Here is a 22,053-nt window from a genome sequence, read left to right on the forward strand (position 1 = left end):
GGCAGTCTTTCTGGACTCCCCAGTGGGGCTGGCTGAGGGCCCCACACGGTGGCTCCACCTGCCCGTGTGCTTGGACACGTCACATGCCTGCTGTGTGTGAGCGCCACGTGCGGTGCCTGGCCCTCTCCTGGGACACGGAGGGGGGCGTGGAAGCCGCCATTGGACCCTGCCATGTCCCATGTTCCATCCTCCAAGTATCTTGCGAGTTCCTGCATGCACTCCCCTTCCTGGTTAGGTCCTGGGATGCCTTCGTGCAGACTCGGGAGGGGATGCTTCTACCACCGTTCCGCTGGAGTTGGACTCCCTCCTTACAATGCAGAATTCGGGGTTGCGTGCGTGCAGGGCGAGTTCCTGCTGGGCGGTCGGGATCAAGCGGGGGAAAGAGTGATCCTCTGTTGACTTTTGTATATGTTTGTCAGGTACCTGTTTGTTTTACAACTCAGGCATGACATTCTTTCAGGAAAGTAAGTACATTTCTGTTCTAACTCTTAAACCCAGGATAGATCATATAGTCTATTTCTAAATGACTCACTGTTTTTTGTTTTTTGTTGTTTTTTTTTAATTCTTGTTCCCTTTTCAAAATTAAAAAAAAAAAAAAAGTACACCAGGCATTGTAAAGTGAGTCTAATACTTGTATCACTGTCATCATCTTATTTTAAATGGTTACTCTATGGCTTGAAGCATTTCCAAGAGCATTTAATATCTTAAGTGATGTGTATTTGGGAATTATTCTCTCCCTGATCGCATCACTGCCCCATTCATAATGGCTTTTTGTCGTATTCGCAAGCAAGATACGTTATTAGTATGTATACACTTACAAGTATTTGGACAGTCAAAAAGTTTCATTCATCACCATCGGCATCAAATAACGCAAAGAGGTAATGTCCTGATTCTGACAGAAGGAGGTTTAGACATCTCATCTCATTTCCTCTGCCCCTCTTAAAAGTGGTGGGTTTTTGTTGTTGTAGTTTTTAAAATATATTTTATTGATTTTTTTACAGAGAGGAAGGGAGCGGGATAGAGAGCTAGAAACATCGATGAGAGAGAAACATCGACCAGCTGCCTCCTGCACATCCCCTTCTGGGGATGTGCCGGCAACCAATGTACATGCCCTTGACCGGAATCGAACCTGGGACCCCTCAGTCCGCAGACCAACGCTCTATCCACTGAGCTAAACTGGTTTCGGCAAAAGTGGTTTTTAAACACTAGGCCTCTGGCTGCACGGTGATTGGGAGGATAAGGAGCATGGGCACTGGCCTGGTTGGTTTTACACGCAGTGTTCATCTGTTTTAAAGATACGAGAAGGACAGTCCTAGCTCTTACAGCGGTGTTATTTTTCAACCTGAGTATTGACTATTTTCTTGTACATGAAAAGCTTTTAAGATTCTACTGAATCTAAAATGCAACACCTGATATTGACAAGAGTACATTTTGATTTTGAATATAATTCGGAGGGAATTGAAAATGTGATTTCTGAATTTGCAAACCCTCCCTAGAATACCCACTATAAAATCCCTAATAGAACACGTAGATTGTACAGTGTATACATTTGCCTTCCTCAGCCATGCAATACAGATCTTGGATTGATGTGTGTATTATGAGTGTGTGTGTATTTTGACCTCCCTCCCCCTTTCTCCATACCGTGCTCCTCATCCTGAAGGCCTCTCGACTCTAGTAAATGTCCTCAGTTTGGAAAAATACCAATGGCAGACACCCTGCATTTGTATAGCACTTTGCAGTTTCCATGCACTTCAGCCTCATGCACTGTCTGTACTTCAAAGCAGGTGGATGTTCTGGTCCCAGCACTGCCCCCTACTGGCTGGATGACCTTGGGCAAGGCAATCCTGCACTCAGCACCTCATCTCCAAATGGGGGATAAGGAGCACCAAGGACACTCTAGGGGTTTACAAACTCTGCTCATTTGACCAAATGGGATCATATAAGATGAAAGGCTTTGAAAACTATGAAGTGCCATACCAATGTGCGTCATTATTATTTTTCTAACTAAATGTGTCATGTGAAATACGAATGAGATCCTGATTTGCAGTAATACCTGTCTATGGCTCAATCTCAGTTAGACTTAAGAGAATGCTTGAGTGTATCCAATTGTCCTGGCACTGTCAGATGCCGTGTCTGTCTGCTTACTTTTAATAGTATGACCTCATTTCCAGAAGGGTTTAAGGCAACATGGAAAGGTGCATGTACTATATCAAGATAAAATAAGTTTAAAAATAATAAGCCAAAGGGAAGGCTTCTCATTCTATTTCCCAAACTCCCCCCCCCCCTTTTTTTTTGCGAAATTTGCTAAAATTACCCACAGGGTTGATAGAACCTAGACCTAGATTGGATTCTTCCACCGTATGATGAGAACTGACTTTGGGAAGTATGTAACGCAAGTCAGCTTGGTTGCATTATTTAGCGTGGACAGCTGAACTAGAAACCAGAGATCAAGAATTATGACCTAAAGATCACTACCTTCTGACCAATGACTTGAATGACATTTTGTATAGTTGTGAGTATTAAAGTCCATGTACAGAATTAACTTATTTCTTTTTTTTTTTTTCTTCAAGATTGAAATGCCCATATGAGACGGCTGTGGAATTAGCTGCTCTCTGCCTACAAGGTACATTGTTCTTGAGTGGTCCTTAGTATTCTAACGTCATTACTTCCATCTCAACAAATGGGTGTCTGCTGTGTACCAGGCACAGTGCTGGGCTTTGGGGGTATGAATGGATACGATATGGTCTCTGCCCTCAAGGAGCTTGCAGTCCCACGAGGCCCACATGGCAGGACCACATACTGTGTATGCACCGAGTACAATGTGGTCTCTTTAGGAGCAGAGACCTGCAGGAGGCTTGGAAGAGGAGGGCCCAGGGCGGGCGAGGTGGGGGGGGTGGGTGGGAGATGACTAAACAAATATGATCAAAATAGGGAGGCATGTGCAGAGAGATACCAGCAGTTAAGGGGTGTCAGAGGGTGAGGTTCAAGAAGCTGAGTAGGTAGGTGCCTCAGGACCCCTTTAAAGAGCAGGGATTTCATGCTGTCAGCAGTAGCGCCTCTGGAGGCTGGGGTTGGGGGTGCAGTGAGGAGGTGTTGCTGTGATAAAAAGAAACTGATTAGGCCTGGGGTCTCAACCCACACACACGTACACATACACATACACACACACACACACACACACACACACACACACAGTAAAACCAACAAGAGCGTTGTCCATGCTGGGAGAAGGACATGGACATTAGCCTTCGATGTGGAGAGAGAAGTCAGGGATGACTCAGAGTAGAAGAAGAGTTGGAATCTGGTGGAGGAAACACGAGTGTCTTGGCCAAGAGATACCAGTGGGACCTCCACTAGCTTCTTGGATCATGCAAATCTGACTTGGTGAGAAGCATCGCCAGGGGAGTCATCGGCACGTGGGTGGGAATGGATGGTAAAGATCTGCCTGCGTTGACTGTGCCATCCATGTGATACATCCGAATGCACAGGAAACCATCACTGCCACCGTCCCCGGCACTAATTAGGAGGGTACTGGCGTGTACATGGCACATAAGGGATTTCAGCAGTATGTCAGGTAGACATATGCTGTGGACTCATTAACCAGTGTGCTCATGGGCACCCACGGAATAATGAATTATTCATTCATAATTAGTAATTATTTTTTAACATCGTAATAAGATCTGCCTCCTCACTTTTGTATTTACCAATTTCTACAAGTTGATCTCAGATGAGAAAGTCAGTACATGCTTAACTATAGAAAGCCGGGACATCAGCATGGTAGACAAGCGGGAGGAAGGCAGGAACCCTGTGCCCTGCCAGCCACAGACAGACACTCTATGTGTTTAGAGCGAAGTGTTCAAAATGTAATTCTGTGCAGAGTCATAGACACATTTTTTGTATGATTCTTCTACTTGGCATTTTTTTAGTACATGTATTTTGTTATGTTTATACTCATCTCGTCAAGATGGTTTTTAATGACTTCAGGTTATTCCCATTCTCTGATACTCTCATTCCTTAGTCAGTGTTCTTATTCTCTCTTGGGGGCTTGGCATATAGTAGGTGCTCAGTAAGTGCAGAATGGATTGAATGACGTTGAAGAGGCCCCCAAGAACTTTGATGGAAGGGGGAGCCTGCCCCTGAGGTGTGAAGGCATTGGCGGTAGAGGGGACCATATTGTCATCAGTAACTGTCTTTGCCGAGTACGGTGCCAAATGCTTCACATCCGTATGCAAACCCACACAGACATTCTAGTGAGCTTTGCAGTCTGGGGCAGGCTGGCTCAGCTGTGGTTGACCTGCAAAGCAAGCTGCCGCCCTCACCGATGGGATGGGAAGGAGGGGGCGTGGCGGGACATATATTCCTAATGCCACAGTGCTTATGTAAGTGCCGTAAGGATGGGTGATGGCTTGGGGAACTTGGAAATGGACTGTCCACTTTGACTGGGTGTAGATTTCCCCAGCTTATCAGGTAGCCTCCATCCAGCCTGGAGTTTCTGAGTTGCCAGGAGGTCACACCGCCAGGCTTGGTGGCCCAGCAGCAGATGAGGTACATGACATTGCCCACTCTCCTATGCCCTCCAAACCCCTGGGTGATGAGGGCATCACCACCTTCACCAAGTCTAGCTCCAGTGGAACTACATACTTTTCCCAAGAACCCATACAGACCCCAACACCGCTCTCCGTGAGCCCTTCCTGAAGAAACCACCATCTGAGTTGGAGCCACGTTAGTGTAATTTAGACGCAGACATTATGTGAGGAACAAATGAAAAGACTGGAGACTTAGACATGCAGGTGTCTACGGAAGTTCTCGTTCTATTGTTCCTCCATGCCCCCTCTGCCCATCCTGCTTTCCAGTTCAACCAAGGCCGAGCCAGCCTGCCCCAGGCTCTGAAGATCCCTAGTCGTCTGTGTGGGTTTGCATAACGTGAAGGTCGAGTTTCCTCCCGAGCTTGAGCCTTGCAGACACGTCTTTTTGGTTGCCCTTGAGTGAGTGGCGCTTCCAGCGTTGGGATGCAGTGGCCTTGCGTAGAAGCTGTGCTCCTTGGGGAACTAAATTCCCGATAGGTTTAGACATTCAATTCAGGCAAAAAGAAAAGCAAGGGAGGAACGAAGGAATGATCATTGGTTGTGTGCCTGTGATCTTGTTTCATCCTTGTCGCAGGCATTGTTTTACAGACAAAGATCAGAGACCCAGGCGAAGTGCCTTGCCCGGGTCACACAGATAGCGTACGGCAGAGGTGGGCTTCCCCTTCCTGGGCCTGCTGTCTTCCTGCCCCCTCCACAGCGGGGCCTGGGCTGCAGAGTTTGCAGACTGAGGGAAGTGTGTTTTTTGTTTGTTTTTAAGTATATTTTTATTGATTTCAGAGAGGAGGGGAGAGGAAGAAGAGAGAGAGAAACATCAAGATGATGAGAGAAAATCATTGATCAGCTGCCTCCTGCATGCCCCCTCCTGGGGGATCGAGCCCGCAACCCAGGCATATGCCCTTGACCGGAATCAAACCCTTCACCCTTCAGTCTGCAGGCCGACGCTCTATCCACTGAGCCAAGCAGGCCAGGGTAAGTGTCAGGTTTTGCCAGCAGGTTCTTGGAAAGCAGACCTGCTATCTCACACGTGGTCTCCCTCGGGCCTGTTTTAGCCCAGCCATGGTGAGGAGGGACGCCAGCCCCCTTGCGAGCCCCAGGGAACCCTGATTATGGTCTGGCTTCCCTCTCCTGTGCTTGAGGGTATCAGTGGCCTTGTCTACACACAGCCACTAAGCGCAGGGCTCCGCTGCCTCCCTTCGGCCCGTGGTGCAAGCAAAGAGTGGTTCATATCAAGGAGATTTCTTCCCAGACTGCCCCACCCCCCGGCTTGCCAGTTTCAGGGTGACCCCATGGTCAGTGGTCAGGGGTGGCCTCCCACCTCAGAAGCCCAGACCTCGCCTTCGCTGGGTCAGTACTTCCAGGGCAGTCTACCTGAGTGACTGTGCCCACCCTGACCTGGGCCACTGGTGGTCTCAGGGTTGCCGTCCAGAAGAGGGACTGCCTCAGGCCAGGAAACACTCCCCAGGTCCCTCCCCGGGTCAGACACGGTCTCGCAGAGTCTTCCCACCACCCGTCTCAGTCTGTATTAACGTCTTCCTCTGTGTGATCGGGGAAGTTTTAGCGACCTCTGCCAGCAGCTGGAGTCCTCAGCAGCCACACCGGCCTGGCACAGCCCCCGTGGAGTGGGGAGAAGGCTGCTGGGGACACAGCGAGTTGCTGTTCCTGGAGGGACTCAGGCATGTGCTGGCTGGTTGGTCGGTTGACTGGATTTGTTGTGTTAAGCAGTAGTTCTCAAAGTACGTTCCCTGGGTCAGCCGCATCGGCACCGCTTGGGAACTTGCTAGAAAGGCACCTTCTCTGGCCTTGCTCCAGACCCACGGAATCAGCATCCCTGGGGGTGGGGTCCAGCGACACTCGCGGTACCAAGCCCTCCAGGGGACCCCGATGCACGCTGGCGTTTGCAGACGGCTATTGTAGATCAGTGCTTCTCACGGTAACGTGCGCACCATTTCCCTGCTGGGCCCCTCAAGAAATGGCAGGTCTGGCCTAAACCGGTTTGGTTCAGTGGATAGAGCGTCGGCCTGTGGACTGAAGGGTCCCAGGTTCGATTTCGGTCAAGGGCATGTACCTTGGTTGCAGGCACATTCCCAGAAGGGGGTGTGCAAGAGGCAGCTGATCGATGATTCTTTTTCTATCTCTTTCCCTTCCTCTCTGTAAAAAATCAATAAAATATATTTAAAAGAAAAAAGGGAAAAAAAGAAATGGCAAGTCTGGCTTCAGGAGGTCTGAGGTGGGGCTGAGAGTCTACATTGCATTGTGGGAAGGTGACACTGGTGCTGCTGGTCCGGGGACGACCGACCCCCCTTTGTGTAGTGAGATATCAGAGGAGCCTCCGGGGTATCCTTTTCACTGTGGGGTCTGCTTCCTGAGCGGCAGAGGCGCAGGAGAGGTGGTGGATTCTCCCATTCGTGTCCTGGAGGAATGGGGCCCCTGGTGGGGCATGTGGTGAGAGCAAGGACCCTCAGTGGGGATCGCCCACATGGCTGCCCCTCCTCTCTGCATCACTGGCTCCCTCCCCGGTTCTGCCTGAGCTTCAGCAGTTGCTCCTGCAGCCCTCACATCCCCTCCTCCCCCCCCCCTCTCCCTCCCTCCCTCCCTCCTTCACTCGCTCTCCCAACATATTCTTCCCCTGGATTCTGCATGTACTGAATTCTTGATTGGTCCTCTCGGCACTGCAGACCCTGGAGTGCCGCTCAGACCCACCTCCTTCATGAGAGCTTTATTAAATGAGTTTCTGGGCAGGTCCCTGCTCCCTGCAGTTGCCTTTTTATTGCACATTCAGGCTCTACCACTTGGCGGGGGAAATAGACTCAGGGCCTCCCCGGGCAGGAGCAATAATCGGGAGAAAGACAGTAATCCCTGAGAGGATGGTGCGGTGCCCCATGGGAGGATTCTGAATGTACATGTGGGTGCCGAGCGGGCGTGGGGTCCTCCCGGGGAGGAGAGAGTTGTACATTGGGGCGCCTGTGCTTCCTTACCGTGCACAGTGCCTTTGGACCTGGTTGCAACAGCAACGAAAAGCATTCACTGTCTCCTGTTTTTCTCCTCCTTATGACACCTGCAGCGGAGCTTGGGGAATGCGAGCTTCCAGAACACACCCCGGAGCTTGTGTCTGAGTTTCGGTTCATTCCAAATCAGACAGAAGCGATGGAATTCGATATCTTCCAGAGATGGAAAGAGTGCAGGTACCTTGACGCGTTTATCTTGTGATATGTAAGCATTTGCATGATTCTCTCATCGACGGTAAAACGGCAGCCCCAACTCTCCACCTCTCTCTCCCGAGCTTCAGTCCTGTTTTTCCTAAGACCCACATGACGGCTCTCTCTTTCCAGAAAGGTACAGTAAGCACCGAAGCATATCCTGCTTCTTTGCATTACAGAGCCCGGGCCTCATTTGCTCACTGCTGCCCGGAATGCCCCTTCTCTCCTGGCCTTGAAACATTCACATGCCTGGGTCTCTGTCCATGGTCTGAACGTCTAGCGTGGACTCTTCAGATGTAGCCCATGCTGTCCCTTCACGGACGCTCATATCGGGGACCACGTGGTTTCAGAACATGTGGTCACTGCAGCTAAAACCAGCCCCGCCATTCATCTTGGGGCTGTTTTTTCCTTTCCCCCATACTCCGCCCGCCCCTCCTCCCCCTGCTCCCCAGTCTGCTGCTTTCATGCCTGGGCTGCCAGGAGCGCCCACCCTCACATTTCGCAGACGTTAGCCTCTCTTCCTTCCCGGCCCTTCTTCCCCAAACTCGGCCCGCTGTTCCACGTCACTCCAGGACTCAGAAATTCCTCCTGTTCCTCGGTCATTCTGAAGGGCATATGACTTCTTTGAAAACGGAGAGTGACATTGGAGCGTTCCATTTTTAAATTTTTTTTAAATAAATATGCTTTTATTCATTTCACAGAAGAAGGGAGAGGGAGAGCGATAGGAACATCATGGATGAGAGAGAATCACGGATTGGCTGTCTCCTGCACACCCCACCCCCACCCCCACACTAGGGATCAAGCCTGCAACCCAGGCGTGTGCCCTGATGGGGAATTGAACCGTGACCTCCTGGCTTCTAGGTCAATGCTCAACCTCTGAGCCACACTGGCCGGGCTGTTTGTTAGTGTTTCCTTGTACCACATAGAAACGTGCGGGTGCAGAGTCATCTGCACCCCTGCACCCCCCTGCAGGCAGCTGTTGTGTTCTCCGCCTTTCCTTTGCATATAATACCACTATCTGCACACCAATGAATGATTTCCTTAAGTATTCACATTATAAACACTGCTCTGTCACTTTCCTATCTAGCTAGAACGGTCTGTCTGGAGGTGTGATAGAATAAATGGGTGTCCCCTGTTCCTTTAATCGCTGCATAAGCTCCCTGAGTGCGTGGCCGTGCCCTTCAGAACCTCATGGCTGTACGCGTTGCGGTTTACATGTCTCTCCGTTGGTTTCTCCAAGGGGAAAGAGCCCTGCCCAGGCGGAGCTGTCCTACCTGAATAAGGCGAAGTGGCTGGAAATGTATGGGGTAGACATGCACGTGGTCAGGGTAAGAACTGGGCACGTTCCCGCCCCTGGGTCTCGCTGTGCCCGAGCGGTGGGGTAAACGGTGGGCAAACGGAGTTAACGTGGTGAGCGAACTGTTTTTTGCATTCTGCTCTGTGACCCTCTGCTAGAACCTTCTACCGACTGTCACTTCGTTTGTTTGTAGGGAAGAGATGGCTGTGAATATTCTCTTGGACTGACCCCGACAGGCATATTAATCTTTGAAGGAGCTAACAAAATAGGCTTATTCTTTTGGTAATTTAGTTTTGTCTAATATTAAAAAATGTCTTTTCCTATTTTGTGATGCAATTATAGGGGATGGGTGATTACTGAGGGCTATTTGCAATCCTCCCCCACCCTGCCCCCGATTCATTTCAAAGACTCATCATCCTCTGATATTTGTGGGTGTATGGCATTGGTGGTGAAATCTCTGGGTAATGACGCTTAAATGAACGAATGATTTCCTAGCAAATCCACGCTTTAAAAGTAGAGAGGACATTGCTGTTTCCCTGCAGATGGTGCTTTTACAATGTGTTCTCTCTGACCAGGCCTAAAATCACCAAAATGGATTTCAAAAAGAGCAAACTGACACTGGTGGTGGTGGAGGATGATGATCAGGTAAGCCTTGCTCCTGTCCTGTCCTCCCTCCTCCCCTCCCCCCTGTCCCACCCCTGGGGATAATCCTCCATCCCAGTTCCTGATGCCCACCGACACGAGAACCCTGTGCTTCCCCGCGAAGGGCCGGGAGCAGGAGCACACGTTTGTATTCCGCCTGGACAGCGCCAGGACCTGCAAGCACCTCTGGAAGTGCGCCGTCGAGCACCACGCCTTCTTCCGGCTGCGGACGCCGGGGAACAGCAAGTCCAGCAGATCTGACTTTATCCGGCTGGGGTCCCGCTTCCGATTCAGGTGGGCACTGGCGATGTGTTCTGTGGGTGGAGCCACGGATCTGCCCCCGGAGGCTCCTGAGGGGCATTCCGTTCCTGCTTCTCTAAGGTCTGACCTGAAGCTGTTCTCCTTGATGGAATGGGATAATCATAACAGAGTTGTTCATAGCTGACACGTGGCTCGAAATAGCCTGTCTGACTCAGTAAAATGCTAGCTACCTGTGGCTATTTAGAGTCATTCATATTGAAGGGATTTCTAACCTGTAGCTGTTCAGTCTCGCCAAGCACGTTCCGGGCGCCCATAGCACACCGGGCAGGTGGCCGTCAGGCTGGGCGGGGCAGCCGCAGGGCGTAGGCATCCCTGCGACAAGCTCTGTGCACCACGCTGCACGGGGCTCTGCGTGTCCTGGCTCACAGTCCTCCCGGCAGCCTTCAGAAGACAGGTCCTCTCGTTATCCCCATTTTACAGACAAGGAAGCTAGAGGCCAGGGCTTATATATTCTGCCCAAAGGCACAGACAGTGAGTGAAGAGCCAAGAGTCAACCCCACACTTTAAGTCTGGGTCTTACCCTTGAATCACTACTCCATTGCTTTGCACATGCCCATGAAGAATGAGAGCAGGTTTCAGCGTGTGTGTGAGTGGCCCCAGGTAGCCTCAGTAAATATTTGGATCTTCGGGGGGGGGCGGGGGAAACAACACACACACACACACACACACACACACACAGAATTTATTTTGATGTACTTTTACTTAGGGTTCTGAGACTGTGCCTCTCAAAATGCATGAAATCTCACTGGATGTTTGTTAAAAAGGAGGATTTATGACCTCATCTAAGACCTTCATAATCAGAAGCGTGGGTGTCCACATGTGCATGTATGAATGAGGCAGGTGCATTTTAAACGCGTTTCCAAGGTTGATTTCTGGGGCACGGTTACTGATCTGAGAATAGCTCTTGCAAGATCTAATGCTTCACATGTTTCGTAACCTCTGCCCACACGTGGCATGTCCTTGAACTCTGTTTAAAAGTGTCAACAGATCTGCTCATTTCAAATTTATCTACTGTGCAAGGGAGTGGCTGTGCACTTGTGTTTAAAGAGTTACTGTATTTGAATGTGTGTGTGTTGTTTTTTTATTTTTTTTATTTTTATCGATTTGAGAGAGAGAAAACAGGAGAGGGAAAGGTAGAGAAAAAGGCACATCGATGTATAAGAGAATCATCAATCAATTGCCTCCTATACATACTCCCATCCGGGGTTTGAACCCACAACCTGGGCATGTGTCCTGACTGGGAATCGAACCAGTGACCTTTGGGTACCCAGGACGACGCTCAACAAACTGAACCTCGCCAGCCAAGGCTGTTTGAATGTATGTTTAAATGCTGCAAGGCAGGGGGCAATAACCATGTCCTTCTGAGAACAGACCCAGGGGTTCTGTGGAGGATGGAGAGGGTCAGCACAGGTTAGCGGAGACATCGCATGGGACGTTGATGTCTGCTGCATTCGGAGTGAGGAGGGCAGGCCTGCGGGGATGGAGGCCACGGCGGGATGTTCCATCCTGGGAGGCAGCTCCCCCTGGAGTTGGCCAAGACCAGGCTCAGCACCCCCGTAACCCCCGCCCCCGGTCTGCTCCTTGAAGAGAAGCTTAGAAGGAAAGGGGAGTTTGGAGCTGAGGTTGGCCCTGGAAGGCCCTTAGAGCGGGTGGCCAGTGTCTCCCTCGATGTGATAAATCATAAACCGAATGAGGCAGTGACAGCTCAGGCAAAAACAGCATGCCTCCTGGACTCCGGGCAGCTCATCGGTTGAGACCCAGAAAGCCTTGGTGAGAGACCAGTGTTTCTCTTGGCATGGCAAGCGAAGCCAAGGTTTAGGTAAGTGGTCATTGGTAACGGCCTCTTAAACGATTTGAATGTCTGTGTAATTTGTTTCATGAAAGGTTATTACATGTGTGAACCAGTATTCTCTTAGTCAAGCGTTCCATGTACAGGAACCTGCGCTTGGTTTGTGCAGCCAAGTAGCCGGTGCCTAAATTGCACGTTTTGTCCTCGGATGGAAGTGCCTGCCTCTGTCCCACAGCCGGGATTTGGCAAAGCTGATTTTTCTTTCCAAATGGAAGGCAAAATGTAGTGTGTTCTTTGACACACGAGTCACGATACGTTGGAATGGACACCGGAACCCTGGGAAATAAAGTTCACACTCAGATCTGTGTAAGGTACTGATGCTCTGATATGGGTGGCGTGCAATAAGGTATTTGCTTTCCAGTGGGCGGACGGAGTATCAGGCGACTCACGGGGCCCGGTTACGAAGAACCAGCACCTTCGAGAGGAAGCCTAGCAAACGCTACCCATCCCGGAGACATTCGACATTCAAAGGTTGTGTGCTCTCCATTCTGCCCTGGGATTGGACGTTATGCTTTAGCTGGGCAATCCCCGAGGAGCTTGGGGAGGCAGATTTTTTTTTTAAAAATCCTCTCTAATTTCTCCTCAGAGAGAACCATTTTTAAAAATATGTTGTTAGCCCGAGTCAGTTTGGCTCAGTGGATAGAGCCTTGGCCTGTGGACCAAAGGGTCCCAGATTCAGTTCCGGTCAAGTGCACATGCCTGGGTTGTGGGCTCGGTCCATTGTGCAGGAGGCAGCCAATCAGTGGTTCCTTCTCATCATAGATGTTTCTCTCTCTCTCTTTCTCTCTGAAATTAATAAAAATATTTTTTAAACAAATACACTTTTAGAGAGGAAAGGAAAAAGAGATAGAAGCATAAATAAGAGAGAGGGAAACATCCATCAGCCGCCTTCTGCACTGAAGCCCAGAGATGTGCCCTGACTGGGAATCAAACTGGTGACCTCTTGGTGCATGGGTTGACGCTAACCACTGAGCAACACCAGCTGGCCAGTGAAGCAGATTTTGAAGTCATTTTCTACTGTTCTGCTTTGCCATTCTAAGGCTTTGTATTATTTTTTATTTATTATAGTGACATATAATACTATATTAGTATGTTAGCTGATGTCACCTTACACCTCTCTGTCTGGATCTTGGTGTGGCTGCCCCAGAGGGGAGGGCTCACCCCTGCCATGGCCCAAGAGCTCCCCCACGCTCCAGGTTCTGTTTCTCTTCTCCCTCCCATCCTGGTCTCCATCCTCTTTTTCTCCTTTCATTCTACTGGCATCTTTGAGGAGCTCTGCATGGTTGTCCATGCTGCATCCTTTTTGAAACGAAGTAGAGTCTTGATAGAGAAGCTCAGCCTCCTGGCATGGCCCCTTCCACAGACTCACAGCCTGCCTCTGTCAGCAGTGGCTGCCCTGTGCCCTCTTAGGTTCACACTTGCATTTTAGCCATTAGCACCTTACATTTCCCTGTCTGGGTCAAGGCTGGGAGCTCTTTGAGAGCAAGGGCTGTGCCTGGCCCTGGGAATGGCGGAGGGCAGGGCTCAAGGGAAAGGCCGCGTACTTTTCCTCCCGAAAGGAGAAGCAGCCGAGTGGGGAGACTGCCTCCTGGCCCGGAGGCTGCTCTTAGATCTCAGAAATGTCTGCCCCACCTCGTTGTCATCGCGGTAAAAGTGAGAAAGCTCTCTAAAATGTCGTGCTCTCTGTTTTTGTTTTAAAGCAAGCAACCCGGTGATCGCCGCTCAGCTCTGGTAAGTGCCCCCAGGCTCCGGGGTGCAGCTGTTTTCTCTCTTATATTTACTTTCAATATTGACTTTTTCCTTGATACAATTAAATCGCCCAGTGCCTGTGCTGTTTTTTTTTTTTTTTTTTCCTTTTTCTCCTGCCCGGCTATACCATCCCCCTGGCTCTCAATGAGTACACAGTAGAAGGTTCGGAGACTGTTGTTGTTGTAGGGAACACAGCTGCCTTGTTTGAACAGCCCTGTGCTTTGTTTGCCCTCACGGTGGGTGACAAAGGTGAAAGGAATGTGCACAGCGCACGGTGCTCCTGGCACTGCAGGCGGCGGTGGGAAGGGAAGGCCATGCTCTTGAGCAAAAACTGCCAGAGCAGATGCGGGGTGCGCTCCGTGACGGGCACGTTTCATCGTCATGCAGCGTAGAAGACCTATAGTAAGCATGTTAGTGACATTCCTGCAGGAAAAGGAACTTGTCAGAAGACTGAAACTCTAGCACGGGAGCCAGCCAACTTTTTCTGTAGCCAGATAGGAAATATCGATATTTAAATATATGTTTATTGATTTCAAAGAGGAAGGGAGATGGGGAGAGAGAGAGAGAGAGAAACATCAATGATGAGAAGCAAGGATTGGCTGCCTCCTGCACGCCCCTCCTTCCCTCCCTCCCCCATTGGGGATCAAGCCCGCCACCCGGGCAGGTGCCCTTGACCGGAATGGAACCTGGGACCTTTCAGTCTGAAGGCCGGCACTCTGAGCTAAACTGGCAGGGCCAGATAGGAAATACTTTAGACTTTGCTGGATTTGCTTTTACAAATACTCTGTCGCTGGAGCTCCGGAGCCACCATAGACCATATGCAAATGAAGGAACATGTGAGCCAATCAGACTTGACCATAGTCACAGGTAGGCCCGGGATTGGTTTGTAGCCACTTCCCCAGCACAGGTCTTCTGGATCTTTCCTGTTCATTGGAATCGCCTGGTCAGCTTTGACGAGTCCCTGTCAGCCAGGCCACACCCCAGGCTAAGGGAAGATCTGAGGGGTGGGGTGGGGGGAGGCATGGCAGGCACCTGTGGTTTTGAAAGCCCCCAGGTGATTCTAGTGGGCAGCCCAGGTAAGAACCCTCGTCCTACCTTGAATGTGCCTTTTTTTTTTTTTATATATTTTATTGATTTTTTGACAGAGAGGGACAGAGAGCTAGAAACATCGATGAGAGAGAAACATCGATCAGCCACACACACACACACACACACACACACACACACACCCGGGGATGTGCCTGCAACCAAGGTATATGCCCTTGGCCAGAATCGAACTTGGGACCTTTCAGTCTGCAGGCTGACGCTCTATCCACTGAGCCAAACCAGTTTCGGCTTGAATGTGCCTCTTTTTCTCCCTTGGAAACAACTGTTCTTTGGGGAGTGGGCAGGCTGGTAGAGAATCACAGAATGTAGTTGTTTCAACTCTTGTACCCAAGCTCCAGGGACTGACCAGGAGCCCGGTTTAGTCAGCCTCTCAGCCGTCGGAGGCACAGGGAGCGTGGCCTCTGGCTGCCAGGGAGCGTGGTCTTTGAGATCACGGTTGGGCTGTGCCATGCACTCTGGACTGTTGGCAGCACGCGTGGTGGAGCCGGTAGCAAAGCCCTGGTTGGTGAGGAGATCCCTGGCCCCAGCGTGGCTCTCAGCCAGCTCTGGAGCCTTGCGGGCCCTCCCCCGCCCCCTTCTGAGCCTCCTCTTTCTCACTTGAAAACTAGGAGGCTGAGCTGGATCAATGTTCTTTTCAAATGTGTTTAGGCCCCCAGAAGAAACCTGCCGTAGAGAGCAGAGGGACGTGGAGAACAGAGAACGGGGGACGAAGCTGCGTGGGGAGGGAGGGGGCCAGCGCCTGCTGCTCATCCGTCCCTCCTCCCAGTACCCCAAGGCTCCAGATCCCCACCGTTCTGGAGAGCACAACGGGCCCCTTGTATCAGCCAGCAGGAAGCCCAGCCTCCAGGCTTTGATTGCAAACCACCTGCAGTGCCTCCTGCCTGGGACAAGGGTCTAGCACTGTGTCTCAGTTCACGTCTCAGCACCTGAGGAAGGGGGTCAGGGTCTGTGAACTGCTGGTCATCGGGCCCTGCTCCCCGCCCTCTCCCCGGGCGGGAGGAGGTTGCACAGTCCTGCCTGGGTCGGCGGAGCCTCCAGCGTGGCCCTGTGTCTAGCATCCCTGTGGCAGGCAGTCTGTGCTAACAGGATTGGCTCCTCTCCCCGCCCGGCAGCATGCCCTGCTTTTAATTCTCAGGGGTTTGTGCCTTACAGTGTTTCTTTCCTTTGCTGTTTAAGGAAGCGAGTGTTTTGCGTGTTGGCTTTTCCCTAATAAAATTACATTTTCCACTTAGCACCTAGTGATCACATATATTAGGAACCAAAACAAACTAAAAAAAAAAAAAAAAAAAAAAAGCTCCCAGAAAATAAATAAAAGAAACCCCAAGTAAAGCTACCCTTCAGGAACAAATGAGCTAATAACCGCTGTTGGCAGCTGTGGGATGGCTCTCCGCAGCCTGTGCTGCCAGGGCGAGGAGGATTGCTGCGGGCGCCAGGGATACAATTGAGCGCGGGGCTGCAGAGGTGATACCGGGAAATGGCTCCTCGCAGAACGCTTACCCTTCCTGCTGGGAGCCAGCCCGGGGTGACCCTGGCCCGGAGCCCGGCGCCGCACACCGGCCCCCTCGGAACACGGAGCCCAGCAAAGGCTCCTAACAATGGCACGTCTCGCTCTCATTGTTGGAGGAGCAGTAAGCCTTGATCTCAAGCACAGCGCCCTGGCAACACAGCCTGGTGGCAGTGCCGCACGAGGGATGCCAAGCCTGCCTACTAAATAACACGTTATGTTTTACGCCTTTTTTAAGAGTGGTTACGCTTAGGAGATCCATCAAATAGGCTTCTGCATGAGGACCCCGAGCCCCCTCGGCTTCCTGGGCACAATAGAGACCTTAGGATGGAGCAGCTGTCCATTCCAGTCCCGGCTCTGCCAGTCATTAGCTGGCTGGCCTTGGGGTTCCCTCACTTCTCTGTTGGGCCATCCCTCCTTTATCTATAAGATGAGGCGGTGACAGGCACTGACCTCATAGCCCTGCCGCATGGACTAAACAACAGCAGGTGTGAAGTTCTCAGGACACATGAACATTCCAAGGTGGTGGCCAGCGCGCGCCTTCCTTGTTGTTGGCAGAGGGGCCCAGAGAGGCAGGTGCTCCGAAGGGGGCCGGAGGCTTTCCCTCCAGCTGGGGAAACCCAGAGCCCCACCCCACCCAGCAGTGCGGGGCAGGCCTGGAGCGGGAGTCAGAATGACTGGGTTTGCCTCATTGGAACGGCCTTCATTTTGCCACCAAAACTTGACATCACAACCAGCATTCTGGAATGGTACCCACTTGCTTCTACTTGTGAGCTCCGTGGTGACGAACGAAAGTTGCTGCTTGGTTTCTCCGGTGATCAGCTCATTTAAGCCGCTAATCAGAAGGAAATAGTGCCTGTGAGAGTTCCTAACAGGGTAGATAGGGCGTAGGATTTGGTTTATGATTGGCAAATACAGGCATACCTTGTTTCGTTGCGCTCCGCAGATGTTGCAGGCTTGGTTTTGTGTGTGCCTGTGTTTTGTTTACACGTTGAAGGCAAGGCCCTCTACCAGCAAGAAGGCTACGACTCGCTTTATTGCGGGGCTTGCTGGTCCGGAACCGAGCCTACAATATCTCAGAGGTATGACTGCAATTCAGTAACGATGCTGCTTTATAACCTGTTACATTGTCATTTTTCTTTTCTTTCCTTTAGCTCTAAAACAAATCCTGAAGTCCACAATTACCAGGTAAGATACTGCTTTTAAAGGTTTTTATGTCATACTTCTTAAAGTTTTTACACTTTCCACATTGAGCAGTTGTTTGTGGACAGATTTTAAAGAAATGGTAACAATATGGTTTTCTGAGAAAACGGAGAGAGGAGCATCTCCTTCCCTCCCCTCCCCCACACCCCTTCCCCACCTGCTTCCTCTTGGTCATCTGAGCTGCCTCTTTCTCTTCACTGGGTCAACTGACCAGCAGCAGGGACAGATGTTTAAGCTTCTGGGGTCAAACAGACTGAGTGGCACTCAGGTGAGGCCACTGCATGTCCAAGTGTGTTCTAGGCCCAGGGAATCTGAGTCCCTTGAGGTATGCCTCCAGGAAAGAATGTCTGGCCACACGTCTGAGAAATGTGGCATCCTTCGTGACCTTTTTAGATCTACCGTGTCCCTTGGGGTGTCTAGCATACTGAGAAATCCTGCAAGAAAGACAAGTTGTTTTTAATTCATGTTTCCCAAGATCATTTAATTATTGGACACCTCCCCCCTTCCTCCCCCCCCCCACCCCCCCGCCATCCAAAAAAACACTAGCTTCTCTCCTCATCCCCCTACTCCCCACTCCCTTTCCTCTGGCGGTGCACCCAATAACATCGATGCAGCGATGGCCTCTGGAACCTCCTTGTAGGGCATTGGGCTGGGCACAGATCCGGTGCCATGGCTGGCGGCCTGCTCTTCCCCAGGGTGGCCAGCCCAGCCACACCCCGTGCCCGCCCGCCCATCTCACCCTGTGGGTGGCTCTCGCTGGCCAGTCTTCTACAACCTGCCAGCGCATTCCTTTCCTGCATTTATTTCTCACCGCTACTCATCACAACGTAGGCTCAGTTCTCCGAGAATGACATCATCGTTGCCCCATCATTTCTTCCCACCCTGCCTTCGGCCATACTCGCTTGCCTGGACTTCCTTTGCCTCCTATCGGGATAGAGCCCGCCTCGAAAGCCATCACCTTCCCAGAGCCTCTCTGGTCCTCTTCGTTGGCGGTCACCAGCACCCGTGGTCCCAGCCCTGCCCCACCGTCTGGCAAGCTTTCCAGGCGTCTTCAAACTACGGCCCGCGGGCCACATGCGGCCCGCAGAGGAGTCTGATCCGGCCCGCCAGGTTTTTTGGGCAGTGAGCGCAGCCGAGGTGTTACAGTAGGAATTAGTAGTTCATATAGTCCGGCCCTCCAGCTCTCTGAGGGACCGTGATCTGGCCCCCACTTAAAAAAGTTTGAGGACCCCTGCTTCAGACAAATAACCGGTGCAGGGGCCTCCCCCTGCAGGCCTGGGTTGGGAGTCTGGGCATCACAGCTCCAGAGGTGGTGGTGGTGAGCGGCCAGCTGGGGAACCCTGGTGGGGGAAGTGCCTTCGCTTCCTCCGTGGTCATTTGCTTGCGCTTAAGAGGCAGCATCCATGTCTGATGACCTCCCAACCTGGGACCAGCTTTCTTGTCCTAGCGCTGTGAATGTCTAAGGGGCACGGCTCGCCCAGGTCTCTGTGCCCTGTCTGGATTTGCATGTCACAGGAACAAAGCAACTTTTTAATGAGTTCGCGTTGGAGCCTTGTTCTAACTCGTCTCATTCTTAGTCTTCTGTTTCTCTAGATAGTAATTCCTTAGGTGGGGATGGGGGTGGGGTCCCCAGGTACATTGTCCTTACGAGGGCTCCGCATTATGCTTCAGAAGAAATTGGTGGTATCATCTTCCGTCTTCCATACGGGAAGTCACCTTCCCGCTGTGCAGAGCCTGCCCGTGACTTCCGGGAATAACACCTGAGAGGGACTTCGCACCTGCCAGGGGTTAGGGCCCGGGTTTCGGGTCTCCTTGCCTTCTTTGGGTTCTTGAATCCTCTTATTCAGATTGTTTTGTTGTTTGTTTTTTACGGATTTTTGGGTCTGAGAGACTGGAATGTTGCGGGGGAGGGAAGAGTTGTTGGGGATTGCCGTTTGAATGACATGAAAAAATAAATGAAGCAAAGCGGCCCTAGCTTGGCACGGCCCTGGCGGTCTTCCCCACAGGCCTTGCGGGCGAGCGCTCCCTGCACGCTCTGCTCACCGTGATCGGCGAGGCGATTGCTGGTTGCAATCCGATCTGCAAAATCTGTTTCCTATGCATTGTTGTCCTCAACGGTTTTGGCAACCACCGGACCTCTGCGCCTCGCTGCTCTCAGAGGCTCTGTGTTGCTCTGTCAAGGATCGGGAGTCAATGGACCGGGAAGGGAACATCCTGAGAAGCGGCCCGATAAGCATCAGAGTGCTGAGAAAGGGCTTCGGCAGGACGGGGTGGGATTGCAGCGTGTCTGATTCTGAGCTCAGCAAGGCTAGCCAACTGCGAAGGATGGATGGCCGTGTTCCCGCAGAGGACGCTGCTGCTGGCATTTGGGGAGGGACAGTTCTTCCTTGTTTGGGACGTTCCCTAGCGTTACAGGATGTTTAGTTTCCTTCTTCTCTGCCCAAACGTTAAAGGTAACCCCCCTGTGGTTTTGACAAGCAAAAAATGCACCTATATATTTCCAGTTGTCCCCAGGGAGCATAACTGCCCCGATTGAAAACCTTCTGGGTTCACATTAAAAAATACTCCAGGGCCGAAACCAGTTTGGCTCAGGGGATAGAATGTCGGCCTACGGACTGAAGGGTCCCTAGGGCATGTACCTTGGTTGTGGGCACATCCCCAGTAGGGGGTGTGCAAGAGGCAGCTGATCGATGTTTCTCTCTCATCAGTGTTTCTGACTCCCTATTTCTCTCTCTTCCTCTCTGTAAAAAACCAATAAAATATATATATTTAAAAAAAAAATACTTCTGGGCAGCTTGTGAGTAAATGGCCAGAGGACACCGAGGAAGGGTCTGGAGTATCCTCCTTCTGGGTCTGTGGAAACGGTACCCACCCCGTCTCCCAGGAATCTGACGTGGCTGTGTTTGAGGACAGGGAATAGGAGGGCCGTCTCTAGTCCGTCACTCTCTCTTGTTGAAGACCTCATTGGTGGGGCCTCACTTGGGGCCAGAACAGTGGGGCTCGGGGCCAGTCTTCTAAACTCTCTGGGGTTCTGTCTCCCCTGCGAGGGCAATGTGAAGAGAGCGCCCGGGGGAGATTCTAGAGCCCTGGCCAGCTCTCAGATGCTGCTGCGGAGGGATGTCTTGCAGATCTACCTCCCTGCAGCACTTCCTCCTGGGGGCTGCAGACTCGGCTTGCTGACAGGCGTCTTGGAAAGAGAGAGGCCTCTGGAATACAGAACAGGCAGCAGGGAGGGCATCTGGGGTCTGGGAGCACAGAATGAGCAGGATCGCTGAGAATTTTCCATAACGGAGAGTAGCCTTCTGCTTATTAACCAAAGCAGCGGGGAAGGGAGGCGAAGGGGAGGAAATAATTAAAGGAGGGATGGTGGCAGGGCTGGGGTGGCTTAAATGTCAGGCGGGCCTCATTTGCCAGGTAGGAAGTGTAGCCGGGAGAAGCACCCTGGCTTCTGGCGACGTCTGGGACCGCTGCCCTCTGCAGGCCAGATGTGGATGGGCACCCGCCACCCGGCCAGCCCCAGCCAGTCTCTTCCCTGGGTCATTTTGTGGGTCATCAGCCTGGATCTATGTTCCCATCTTAAAGTGGACCGCTTTCTCCTTTCCGTTTATCACGATAAGAAATGGTCTGGGTGATTTGGGGGGTATTTTTGGTCATGCTTTAGAAAATGGCTTTTACTGCTCACACAACGGAGGAGTGTTCCCTCAGCCTGCGGTACCCTTCTTCTCCTTGTCTGTGTGCGTACAGACGTAGATGTTACCTGCGGTTGCCGTCATCACCATCAGTGACAAACATGGTTTTTGAGCATTGCCGACCACCCTCCCTGTCTTTCTGGCACCTTCCGTCTGTCCTCTTGTTCCCTCGGGAGAGGTGACTGTGGCCTCTGTGGGGGGACCCTTTCCAGGCCGATGCCTTCCCCTCTCTTCCCGGGCAGCTTCCCAACCCCAGCCTTTGTCCCCGGGAAATGTGATCGTCCTGGGAAATGTCCCCACACCCCTCCCCACCCTGCACTTCCTCTACCCCCCGGCTCCCAGCCGGCGTTCGGTTATAGCCTTTCCATTCACAGACCCTTAGGTGGATGCCAGGAAAAAGAGAACGTGAATGAAGACCATTGAAATCAGAAGGTCACCGAATAATCACGTTTGGTGTTTTCTTTCCAGCCTCAGTATCATCCCAATATCCACCCCAGCCAGCCGCGGTGGCACCCACACTCTCCCAACGTCAGGTAAGCGCCCAGGCTCCCAGAGCCGCCCCTGCACACGTCCGTTTCTCAGGAAAGTTCAGATTCTCCTGAGTCATGAGTTAAAGTTCTGCATCAGCAGTTGCGGTGAAGAGTGGCCTGTCACGGCCCAGATGAATCCTGACTGAGCAAAGCAGAGGCAGCCAACGAGACGCTGGGTTTGCTCAAGTTATGCTTTATGACACCAAAATGAATTGGGCCGGGTTTTTGTTTGAGTGTGTGTGTGTGTGTGTGTGTGTGTGTGTGTTTAAGTCATTCTAACCTCAGAAATTTTGGGTTTGTGTTAGAAATGTTGCTTAAAATGTCTAAGTACGTTTCCCTGTCCTAAAATTCATTTATAAAAATATGACCAAAGCATGGG

At 51.5% G+C, this 22,053-nt stretch overlaps 1 protein-coding gene across 6 annotated transcripts in view; it reads left to right on the plus strand.

The window, feature by feature from the left end:
• EPB41L4B (erythrocyte membrane protein band 4.1 like 4B) overlaps positions 1 to 22,053 on the plus strand; it is a 113,136-nt gene that overhangs the window by 45,724 nt on the left and 45,359 nt on the right. For 5 of the 6 annotated variants that reach the window (XM_036433079.2, XM_036433080.2, XM_036433081.2 and 2 more), the window contains exons 5-15: positions 420 to 464; positions 2,571 to 2,623; positions 7,648 to 7,768; positions 9,024 to 9,111; positions 9,274 to 9,362; positions 9,656 to 9,725; positions 9,847 to 10,016; positions 12,254 to 12,363; positions 13,593 to 13,623; positions 17,407 to 17,440; positions 21,613 to 21,677. In XM_036433079.2, the coding sequence (XP_036288972.1) occupies positions 420 to 464; positions 2,571 to 2,623; positions 7,648 to 7,768; positions 9,024 to 9,111; positions 9,274 to 9,362; positions 9,656 to 9,725; positions 9,847 to 10,016; positions 12,254 to 12,363; positions 13,593 to 13,623; positions 17,407 to 17,440; positions 21,613 to 21,677 (876 nt within the window). The remainder of the gene's footprint in view (positions 1 to 419; positions 465 to 2,570; positions 2,624 to 7,647; positions 7,769 to 9,023; positions 9,112 to 9,273; positions 9,363 to 9,655; positions 9,726 to 9,846; positions 10,017 to 12,253; positions 12,364 to 13,592; positions 13,624 to 17,406; positions 17,441 to 21,612; positions 21,678 to 22,053) is intronic. The other variant, XM_036433082.2, reaches the window with a different exon arrangement.

This window comes from Pipistrellus kuhlii, unplaced genomic scaffold, assembly GCF_014108245.1.
Source record: "Pipistrellus kuhlii isolate mPipKuh1 unplaced genomic scaffold, mPipKuh1.p scaffold_m20_p_12, whole genome shotgun sequence".
Lineage (NCBI taxonomy): Eukaryota > Metazoa > Chordata > Mammalia > Chiroptera > Vespertilionidae > Pipistrellus > Pipistrellus kuhlii.